Here is a 12,214-nt window from a genome sequence, read left to right as displayed (position 1 = left end):
GCACACGCCGTTTCTGACCGATTCACACCAATCAGCATCAGATACGACTGAAACACACTGAATATCATCAACAGCTCTGACCAACCTGCTCATGACAAACAAACATAATCAAACATGGATCAAATATTAACCACAAAACAACAAGATGTAATGGGATCATTCAACGTCAAATCAAACTAATTTCAGAAACTTCTCCGGCTAAAAATCTGAAGAAAGACCAATGCAATTAGTGAAGAAAGCAAAGATATTAAAGGCCATAAATGAATATTTACTGAGTAATCCACTATGTTGTGAAGCAAAATGACCCTTTTCGGCTGAATTTGAAGCAAAATGACTTTAGAAAGATGAAAACACGTGAAAAGTGCTTTTTTCCCCATATTTAAACTGGCAGCACTGAGCTCAAAAACGGCTAAAGTCAACAGATTTTAATAGAGCTAGCAATCTCTGTGTGGAAATAAAATAGTACTGCTGCATGTTTCTGAAGTCATTTTCTCCTCCTGTAATTTGGCTCTGAATCTCAGGTGAAAACTGTCATTTCGACCCTCCTCTACAAAACAGTGGATTACTCCATAAATATACATCTGTGACGTCTAATATAAGATCAAAATCAACATTTTTAGCCAGAAACCTTTGGTGGAGTCGACAAAAATGACCATATTGATATATAGAAAAGGCAAGGGATTTAATTCATATCAATTTAGCTTATAGACTATTTACTCATAAGTGTATCTCTCTATATTTTTATGTATTTTAACTGCGCGCACACACACACACACCGAGAGACAGATATGTCTAAAATTATGTTTTAATATTGTAATATAAATGCTAAATGTATCATTTTTAAATGTAGTTATTTATATATTAAAATAAAAATACTTTGCCAAATATTGTTTTAAAGATGATTAGATATTTTGACTTGAAAACCAAATAGAAACACACACACACACACATGCATATGCTATTTCTCTCTCACTTTAACTATCTATCTGTTTTACATGTGGTCATTTATAAATGAAAAGGTTGTTTGTGTATGTTTACTGCTAATAACTTAAGCAGCAGTGTTTGAGCTGAGATGAAAGATCACTCGTGGCTGATGCAGACGAGAGGAAGTGAATCGTTTGCTGGCTCTTTTTCCCTACAGTCACCTGTGATGTGTAGCATCATTACACGATCAGAGTTCTGCTCATCATCACGATTAGAGTGACCATTATCACGGTTATCAGTGTTATCACAGTACTGGTCAAATATCCGGGACATGTTTAAAACGTTCTGACATAAATCTTTCACCAAGTTTTACATTTAAAATCAATAAACAATAAATAAAATTACTTTTTTGTTTGCATAAACACTAAAATGACAACATGACTGGCAACAGTTAATCTAATAGCATGTTTAAAACCTTCAAATAAAGCTCTGAAAAGCTTCATAGAAATGTAAACCTCACATTTCAGCCATTAAATAAAGAAAATGGTAAAAAAGTCAAAATTATAATTAATAAATAAATGTATGTATTTTATCCGCTCATAAATAATTCTATATAGCTTATCTGAATTGTTTGAATGTGTAGAATCCACATAAGCTTGTTTTCCATCGACCGGTCAGAGTTTACAGCAGGACACACAGATCCGGTCTGTGTTTAGTCCAGACTGAATCTGCACACAGACTGAATGTGAATGTGAGTCGGTGTAAATCCAGTCTCTGACAGCAGGTGGCGCTGATGGAGCAGCAGAAATACAGCTGTTTCCTCCGTGAACAAAGCAGCTTTGTGATTAAACTGTAGATGAAAACAAAACACCATCAAATATTTTCTGAAGACAGTCAGAACCTTCAGAGGTATATTTATATAATCAAATCATTCCTATATTCATTTGTATACCTCCCTTAAGCACTCTTTTAAAAGCTCGCAGCTTTTCCGCCCTGTTTTCCCTCCTCTGCTGCTGTGCACCTGAGACTGTTACTGAAAACTCTGCTTTATGCCGGACAGTATTTATTTATCCTCAGTGGTTCACATCGCGGTAATCGAATACGGTTTTAATGATCATTAAAATATGAAACTGTAATACTAACCACGTGGAGTTTTATCCTGATTTATCGTCAAACCGGTAATCGATCCATCCCTACGACAGACTTTCCTCGGGCATTTCAGAACGACCAAAAACATTTATTAGTTAGTTATTTATATTGTTATTTTATTAGTTTTATTATTATAGTTATCCTGCAAAGTCACATGACTTTTTTGAATGGTCAAGAAAAATGTATTTGGCAAATGCGTTTTCATCCACTGTTATTCGCATTAACCCTTTTTCGCACAAGACAAAAACCACTTCAAGCGAGCATAAAAACTGTTTCGCGAATCAAGGGATTTCTTTTTGAAATTTGGTGTTTCCATCACTTGTTTATGATGCGATACTTTAAAATGAGCATAAAAAGAGGGAGATGGAAACGTAGCTAGTGATGCTCTCTGCTGGTAGGGAATAGCTTCTGGTAGCTTCACCGCTTCAGAGTTTAGAATCCAGTCATTATATATAGAGCAGCGTAAGAACAGAGCGCGATCAGTCACATGATCAGTCACATGATGTCACCACCGCCAATCAGAACACAGAAATCACTGAATGTCACTCTCATTCCTATTGGACGCTCTGTAAAGATGGGGCGGGGCTTATCCAGGTGTGAAGTTTATCACATGGGGCGGGGCTTACCGAAGGGTCAACGACACTGTGCTGTTTATCAGTCTGATCATCACCAGTCCTGACAATAATTGCTCTTTCACACATGCTGTCGTTAAGAAGCCATCAGTTGGCTAATTACTAAACGAGTGCAGCTCTCCGCGGGTCAGCAGACTCGACTGGCGTGATGATGGACAGGAAGTGACATCAGTTGATCTGAGTGTGTCAGGACTCATCTGATCAGACTGACAACACTATTACATGTAATATTATATAATGAAAACACACAATAACTGCGATGAGAACCGAACCAAACGGAGAACAAGCAAGCACACTGCTGTTTGAACGCTTATCACTGCATACTGATTCACATAAAAACAGCACACGCTATTTAATAGAGGCCTTTGGGATGACCTCATTTACATGTAAATTAGTGTGTGTGTGTGTGTGTGTGTGTGTGTTGCAGCTGCAGATGAAAACACACAAATCTTTCAGCCCTGAATTCTGTATTCACAGCCAAACTGACCCATTAGAAAGAAGTCCCTGTCTGTGTTTATGTGTGTGAGTGTGTGTGCGTGTGTGTGAGTGTGTGTGTGAGTCTGTGTGTATGTGTATGTGAGTGCGAGTGCGAGTGTGTGTGTGTCTGACAGCAGAAGAGCGTTCACACTCGGCAATACAGCAGTTCTTCTTTGAAGTCAAGGTGACATGAAAACAACTTTATCAGCAGTCACACACACACACACACACACACACACAGATGCAGAAGCATGTTAGACAGAATCACACACACCCAGACCTGCTTCATTAACTCACGCATCAGAGAAACATGCAGTTTTAAAAATAATTAAAAAGAAAAGTTTTTTTAAAACTGTATAAAAATGAAAAAAAAAAAATCTATATTATATAATATAATTTCATTATATATATTTTGCATTATATGCATAAATATGCATGTACTGATGAAAAAAGAAATTGAAAAAGCAGCTACAAATGGGTTCAATTTGTTTTCGTTTGTTTGGATTCTGTCTGGTTTACTTTCATCATTTTATTTCAAGTCAAGTTGAGCTTTATTGTCATTCTGCTACATGTGGGGACATACAGTGGGAGGAAATGTCGTGTCTCGCAGGACCACGGTGCTACATAAATACAGACATACAACAATGAAGTAAAAAACACTATAAACCTATACACAACTTACAGATTTAACTATAAGTATACTATATATAAGTATTTACCCTATACAAACTAAAAGAATAAAGGATAAAAAAAATACAAACTTTACGAATTTCACAACCATCTAGTAACCAGCTTATGTTTAAACGCTTCTTAACTATCTAAACAATAAAAACTAATCTAGTTAATGTTTCAGCAGGTAAATTTTGGTAGCAGTGGTCCATCGCCACTAAACACAGCTCCTGGTCTGAGCCGGTCTGAGCCGGTCTAGTGACAGCAGAGAGACACTCACTCAGCTGCAGATCTACAGGAAACAGGAAGTACTCAGACTCGTATGCTAATGCTCCAGTGTGTCTGCATTTCACTTAGAGACCAATTAAGCCAGCTAAACCAACAGGGAGACCTCGAAAAACCAATTAATCACCACAATAAATCAGCCAATTAAGAGATGAGATGAAATTAACATCAGATTACACGCAGGAACAGATAATGAAGACGGCGTGTCCTCAGCGCTCACACACACACACACACACACACACACAGATCAAACAAACAGCAGTAAACACGGCGGCTTCGGCTGTAGAGCAGCGCAGAGGAGATCAGACTCACAGATGCTCTGTGAATTACATATATAACACATCTACATGTTTATTAAACAAGGGAAAAAGCAGACCCATCTCACATTTCTGTGAATGACAGCAGGATAAATGAAAAAATCCACTGCAGCATTTCCACAACTTTACAAATGAGGAAACAATATAAGTAGATATCGTCAAATTTAGAGATTACATTTACACTCACGTAGAGTGATATATATAGCCCACTATATAGCAATTGTTTATATTGTTATGACTGGTTATACTATAACACAATGTAACTATATTATCATGCAGCTCTGATCTGCCAAATGTTGGAATATATATATATACACAACAGCTCTTTCTGGTTCTTGAATCTGATTGGCTGATAAGAGTGTGATATTGGAGTGTTATCAGAACTCAACAGCTGTTTCATAGTATGTAATCATATCATTCTGCTAGCAGTACTTCTTACAGCGAGTGTCATGGCGGACGCCCAGATCCAGTATCATTTTTATAAATATTACTTTTATTATTTTTGTGTCAGGGCAGTCAATGGGACAGTCAGCCTCCCGGTTTTCATCCAAAATATTTCAAATTGTGCTCCAAAGACGAACCAAGCTTTTACGGGTTTGAAACGACTTGGGGGTAACATGATTAATGGCAACATTTTCATTTTGGGGTGGAGTAACCCTTTAAGATGTTTTCAGGCGAGTATGTACTTGTTTATAATTCAAATATGCAGTTTGTTAATAAAGATAACATCTATTTGAAAATTAGCTTCAATGTTTTCGGAGCTGTGAGCTCCAGATGGTCAGAGGTTCTGGACTTCAGCGCTCATGAACCCGCAGAGAGAGCGCCTCACCTCGGCCAGATCTCCAGGAATTTACCGCTGACTCTGATGTCTCTGTAGTGGTTACACATGAGATATAATTCATCGTATCTAATGGTTGTCTTTGGTCTCATTAATCTATTATTTTTTCAAAAGAACATAGTTTTGGCAAAATCTCATGTTTATTTAAATTCAATGCTGTATCAGAGCGCTGCCTTTGTACTTTTGACTGAATTGTCTAGCAACTTTATGATGGCTGTTGTTGTTAATTAAATATTATCCAATAAATAATATTTTATATAAATAATATATTTAATAAATGTTTAGTAGTGAGAAACGGTGCATTTTTGTGATGGTGATTGTAGTTACATTGTTCCGCCATTAGATGGCGACAAGAGACGAGTCAGCAGTAAAGACTTTTACTTTTAAAAGCAGCAAATTCACCCTTAACAGATGAAAGAATATTAACGTTATGACAAAGATATCGCTTTCCTGAGCAGATATTCAAAGTAATGTTTATTGTGAATATGAGATTGATCTGAAGAATGAATGCTGTATCAGATGCAGATAATCACACTCGCTCAGTCCATCTCTCTCATAACACTCTACTACACATAATACACTGCTTTTAATACAGTAATACAAGAAGCTTTTAATGAAGCAATTCATCGTTCCTTCATTACTAGTTCTAAAGTGACGTTTCAGAATTAGTAACAGAGGCTTGGGCTCAGCTGTTAAACTGTCAACTTTAGAAATTAATATGTGGCGGAAGGAAGCAGTTCCTCACAGAAGAGGGCTTTTAACACTAGAACCACCACGGGGTAAATTTTACCCGTGGCTGTTTTTCAAATGTGCATAACAGATTTTCAATAAAACATTCAAGTCTCCCAATCATTGACTTTTACTAAAATTGTGTGATTTACAATCCCTTGTTGTTAAAAATTGTTTAGATAAAACCAGATCAAAAAATGGGGCATTTATACCTATAAGCGCTACGCGGGTCAAATTTACCCACTATATATGTTTTAACATTGTACATTGCTAGGCAACGCATTCACTCACTGAATTAGTGATTATCAGTTTCATAAATAAAGACAAAATTAGTAAAAGAAGGCAATTTATGGATGCTGAAAGAGTATAAGAAGCACTAAATACCTGACGGCTCATCTGACAGCGATCAAGATTTGTTGCCTAACGTTACTCATAATATCATATTTTTGTAGCCTAATGTTTAAAATTTTTTAGATTAAACATTTTCTAAAATTTAGATTATTTAATTTTTGTTTTGTCATTTCTATAATTCATTGTGCATCAAATAAAATCAATCTATGATGTAATGACCAAAACCATTTTTTGATATTACCCGAAGTTTATTGGTGTTGTTCCTTAATTATTAATTAGGTGAAGCTATGCTTGAATTTGTCATCACATCATGCAGTGTGGTGAATTATTGTTCATCATTGTCTATTGGCTATTTTCGTCATTTAAATAACATAGGTTAATATATTATCTAATATGATTATATTATCATATCTTAATATATTAATTAATGACATTGTAGCATAATATTACACCACCCAAATAAGTATTTACTTCTAATTCTCGCCGTCAGTGCAGGCTTGTTTATATGACCACTATGAAAAGTGATTCACGAGTTCACACTTACATATAATAATAACGGAGCAAGTTTATGCGTATTTGGCGTGCTGTCCAGGGGGAGGGCTCCGAGCTCGGTAATCATTCCCGAGCCCGGGGTACTCCCCTCGACCGGGGAGAGGGTACGAGCTCGGCATTTAGCCCGGACCCAAAGTGCTCCCCCCCGTGCTGGGGTAGGACCGGCTGTGGTGAGGAGTCGGGGTGGTGGAGGGATGTCGGAAGACGAGAGATAATGACGGTAAGACTGCTTGGTTATTTATAGGGATTCTCTCTCGTGCTGATTGGATAAGTGGTGTGATTGCTGATGATGAATTGGCCGTGTTAATTATCTGCGCGTGCTCCTCCCGAAATTTGTTAATAAAACATCACTTAGTGGCCTGCATAAAAAAAGCCTTGAACATAAAACAGGACAAAAATATAGTTGATGACTAGACAATCATTTCAATCTAGACACTTCTTTGTGAAGACAGTGGCATATAATACAGTGAAATAAAATGTTCTTTAGCCATATAAAAACAGTTGTAATATGCATGGGTAAAATTTACCCGCTGGCGGTTTTAGGTATACAGCGACCCCCGGCGGTTCTAGTGTTAAAGACACTCTGTCGTTATGTCTTATGTGCTGTTAAACTGTTGTGTGTGTGTATATATATATATATATATATATATATATATATATATATATATATATATATATATATATATATATATTAGGGCTGTCAATGTTAACGCGTTAACGCATGCGATTAATCAAAAAATGTTAACGCTTTAATATTTCTTTAACGCAAATTAATCGTTTGATAAGGTTTGACCCCAACTTCTTGCCGTCATCGCAGCCCGGAAGGTAATCATTGCCTGCGTCCCAATGTGTACACTATCCATCCTAAATTCTATGTGATATTAGTAATTTTCAATATTTAGGGCAGATAGGGTGGGTAGTATGCACAATGGGACGCAGGGATTGTATATACACATGTGATCACAAAAGGAAGTTATTACAAACTCTCGATGGTGGTTTAAAGTGAGTTCTGAGTAAAAGTGCACTATTAATCTCATAAATTGTCTTATGTAGCATGATGCTAATGTTAGCTCTAATGCACCTGCAGAACAGGTCCAACTCTTCTTCATAATGCATTTCATCATAATACTTCATGTAAAGTCACAAGAAAATGTTTTGCTGTATTTATTTAGAAATACTTTTGATAATAGCTGGGTAAATGTGTACTGGGATTGAAGCGATGTGGCTTGGTAAATATTACATTGCCAGAATAAAGGCTGATAATGGCTGAATTAAAACAAAAGAATAATAAGGATAATGTCTCATACCTGGAGGAGATGTGAAAGCTTCTGTTTCCTTAAACTAGTTTGTCATGCATTTCTTTATTTCAACACATTTACAGGTAAATCCTAGTATATTGTATAGGTGCATTAGAGCTAACATTAGCATATATATATATATATATATATATATATATATATATATATATTCTTCTTTTGTATGTGGCTTGTTAAATGCATGAATGTAAATACAATTGTAAATATTGATATTTGAAAAGCATGGTAAATAATTAAATAAAAAACTAATTAAAATTAAAATACAAATACAAACTAAAAATTGTATACATTATATACAATAATAATAATAATAATGTTGATTAATGTGGAAATGCATCATCACGGTCTGTGAAAAGTGTCCGTGAATCACACGCGACTCAAAGCAGCAAGAGAAGCCGGTTTAGAGCTGAAATAAGAAGTTTTTCTGTGAACTACAGTGAGATCTGTTCCTAGGATCACTGCAGAAGACGGCGGTGGTGTGTGTACTCACGATCGCTGCAGTACGAGCCCCCGTAGGACGTCATGGTGCAGTCACACGAGAAGCCCTCCCACTGCTGCAGACACACCCCCTGATGATGACATGAGTCCTCCGTACAGGTGGTGCTGGGTCCTGCGCACACACACACACACACAAACACAGGGGTCAGTCGTCAGCAGGGGTGAGTGGATATCCAGGGCTTAGCACAAAGACATCCATGAATACACACAGCATATATATATATATATATATAGAGCGACGGATCATGACGCACCGGGGCCCTGGGCACGGACTGATTATAGGCCCCCCTCAGTTGAAATAGCGCTCATTTTTTCTTAAATTCAAATAGTAATGGATTCTATCTACACCAAGTGAAAACAGCAGTATTTTTAGCGATATGTTATTTACACTAAGTGCAAATAGCTATAGATTATATTTACACTATGTTAAAATAGCAGGATTTTCTGCTATTTATACTACTTGTCGCAAAATATTGGCAATTATCTGCACTTCAGAATTGTATTACAGTATAAAACAGTATGCAATAATAGTATAGTGTAAATTTGTAATAATTTTAATTCAAATTATTAAATGGATGCCTCCTTATTGGTACAATAAAGCCCTCCCGACACCTACCCTTACCCGATACTTTATTTTCAACTTTTTGGTTATTTCTTAAATTGTTATTGACAATAAATGCTTTTACGATGTGATATGAGATTTGAACAGGGAGAAAAAAAGTTCAGCAAAAGGTGGGCTCGATCGCGTCAAAAAGCAGACGCTTTACCATCTGTGCCAGATTCTGGAAGATACATTTTTCCAGCAGTGGCAGGATGTGATGCTGGTCCTTCAAGAGTCACTCTCAAATTATCTGTTAACTTATAAAATCTGGTCTTAATGTATTTCACAATACTTCAGCGTGATATTGTTATTAAGTGAGGGTCTTTTTTTTAGGATTTTTAACCCAAGCAAAGTCTCTGAGAAGCTGACACATTGCACTTCTGGAGACTCCAGGGAGCTTGCCGTTCTGGAAAATACTGGCGCTGGAGACTAAATGCTTCCTCATGGTTCCTCACCTGTTTTATTCTTCTCCACCTGTTTTTTTCTGACCGTGTTGACCCAATGAGCATTTCATGATCATGCCTTAACTTTGCCAATTTTATTATTGCATTAGTATTGCATCCTTCTCATGGGCATTTAATAATTTTTGACCTTTAGTCTGAGTTAAATCTCTTTTTTGGCTCATTTTATCAGTAAAAGAAAACATGCCTAATAATTGCCAAAACAACTGATTCATTCAGGAACGAAGTAAAGAAACTGTTTTTATAAATGATCAGTTCACAATGCAAATTCATTCAGTAAGGAAACACCGCTGAGATCACAACATGGCTTTTGTGAAATAGAGCAGTAATTCTGTGGCTAATGACAATATTGTCCTTATAGTTCAAGCCACTTAACATTAACTTCTTGTTCAATGGTCTGCCACAGACCATGCTAACCAAACCATTCATATAATCACTCGAAATGTGTGTGTGTGTCAAGAAGACTGCATATCATTGATTAAATCTCTAGCTATATTTATTGCTTCACAGTGAAAAAATTGCAAGATTGGTATTATAGCAATAAGTTATACAGTAAATTACAGATATGTGAAGCAGCTGCTAAAACTTTGTTTTGTTTATTAGGAAACACATGAAATAATTTAGCTGACAGTGAATGTGAGCTGCTGGAAGGATGCAGATGATAATGGAGTTTAAGATGGTACAGATAACACGCATTTCACATTCAACAAATCACATCCCAGCGGCACACAAACACACAGCCTCCTGCGCCGAGATACACAAACACAGACACACAAACCAGCCGCAGAACTACAGCCGAGACACACGTGAGTCTGCTGAGATCTGAGAACACAGTCGTTAACACCGAGCGACGCACAGATAACACACATCTGAAGATACACACACTTCACATTCAGAGAATCCCACGCAGGACAGTTCTGATCAACTTACTAAACTAGTGCATGACGCTCAGTATTACGCTCATAACACTTGTGCTGTGCCAACATTAGGTTTTACTCATCAATGATGCATTAAACTGATCAAAAGTGAGAGGAAAGTCATTTATAATGTTACAGTAGATTTCTATTTCAAATAAATGCTGTTCTTTTGAACTTTCTATTCATCTGTGAATCCTGAAAAATAAAATACATCACAGTTTCCACAAAAATATTGAGCAGCACAACTGTGTTCAACATTGATAATAATCAGAAATGTTTGTTGAGCAGTAAATCAGTATATTATTATGATTTCTGAAGATCATGTGACACTGAAGACTGGAGTAATGATGCTGAAAATACAGCTGCGCATCACAGAAATACATTACAGTTTAATAGATATTCACACAGAAAACAGCTGTTTTAGATTGTAATAATATTTCACTGATTTACTGTATTTTTGATCAAATAAATGCAGCCTCGGTGAGCAGAAGAGACTTCTCTCAAACATTCTTCCTGACTGAATGTATTATAAATAATGAAAGTATATGTGCTTATGGAGGGAGTGTGTTAATGTATGAATGCACAGATTCACACTCTCTGAAGTGAGTGGCATATTTGTATAGAAAATTGCAATAAATGTGTCATTTTTGTCATTGGGGAAGTCGTGGCCTAATGGTTAGAGAGTCAGACTCATAATCCAAAGGTTGCGGGTTCGAGTCTGCTGTGTGCGTGTGTGTGTTCACTGCTGTGTGTGTGTGTTGTGTGTGTGTTCATTGCTGTGCGTGTGTTCACTGCTGTGTGTGTGTGTTCACGGTGTGTGTGTGTTCACTGCTGTGTGTGTGTGTTCACTGCTGTGTGTGTGTGTGTTCACTGCTGTGTGTGTGTGTTCACTGCTGTGTGTGTGTGTGTTCACGGTGTGTGTGTGTGTGTTCACTGCTGTGTGTGTGTGTTCACTGCTGTGTGTGTGTGTTCACTGCTGTGTGTGTGTGTGTTCACTGCTGTGTGTGTGTGTTCACTGCTGTGTGTGTGTGTGTTCACTGCTGTGTGTGTGTGTGTGTGTGTGTTCACTGCTGTGTGTGTGCACGTTGGATGGGTTAAATGCAGAGCACGAATTCCAAGTATGGTTCACCATACTTGGCCGTATGTCACTTCACTTCACTTCACTTCACTTCACTTCACTTCACTTCACTTCATTTTAAGTGTGAAGACAGAAAAAGGTTTTGCCATCTATTTCCATGGTGCTTGACGGCCCAATTAAACCAAACCTCTGAAGCGTGATTGGATATTATTCTAATTGACTGTTGAGTTGATTGTGTTCTAATCACATACTAATGACTCGTCTGTGAGACTTCATTACTGGGCTTTACTCTACACAGACGCTTGGGTTTACTACATATGGATCTACAAGTTTAAAATATATATATTAATTTCGAGTCCATATAATTCATTATTTTCTGGCTCAGCTCATCCTGAAATCGCTCACAACACCTGAAGCCTT

At 37.0% G+C, this 12,214-nt stretch overlaps 1 protein-coding gene across 1 annotated transcript in view; it reads right to left on the bottom strand.

Moving 5' to 3' along the window:
* Positions 1–12,214, bottom strand: part of LOC306888454 (neurexin-2-like) — a gene marked incomplete at its 3' end in the record, with an annotated part of 552,351 nt that overhangs the window by 165,746 nt on the left and 374,391 nt on the right. The window contains exon 16 of the mRNA XM_079446766.1: positions 8,730–8,849. Coding sequence (XP_079302892.1) covers positions 8,730–8,849 — 120 coding nt within the window. The remainder of the gene's footprint in view (positions 1–8,729; positions 8,850–12,214) is intronic.

The sequence above is a fragment of the Barbus barbus genome (genome assembly GCF_936440315.1).
Source record: "Barbus barbus genome assembly, chromosome: 2".
Taxonomy (NCBI): Eukaryota; Metazoa; Chordata; class Actinopteri; order Cypriniformes; family Cyprinidae; genus Barbus; species Barbus barbus.
The sequence above is the reverse complement of the archived record's forward strand: the minus strand, read 5'-3'. Positions and strand labels throughout refer to the sequence as shown.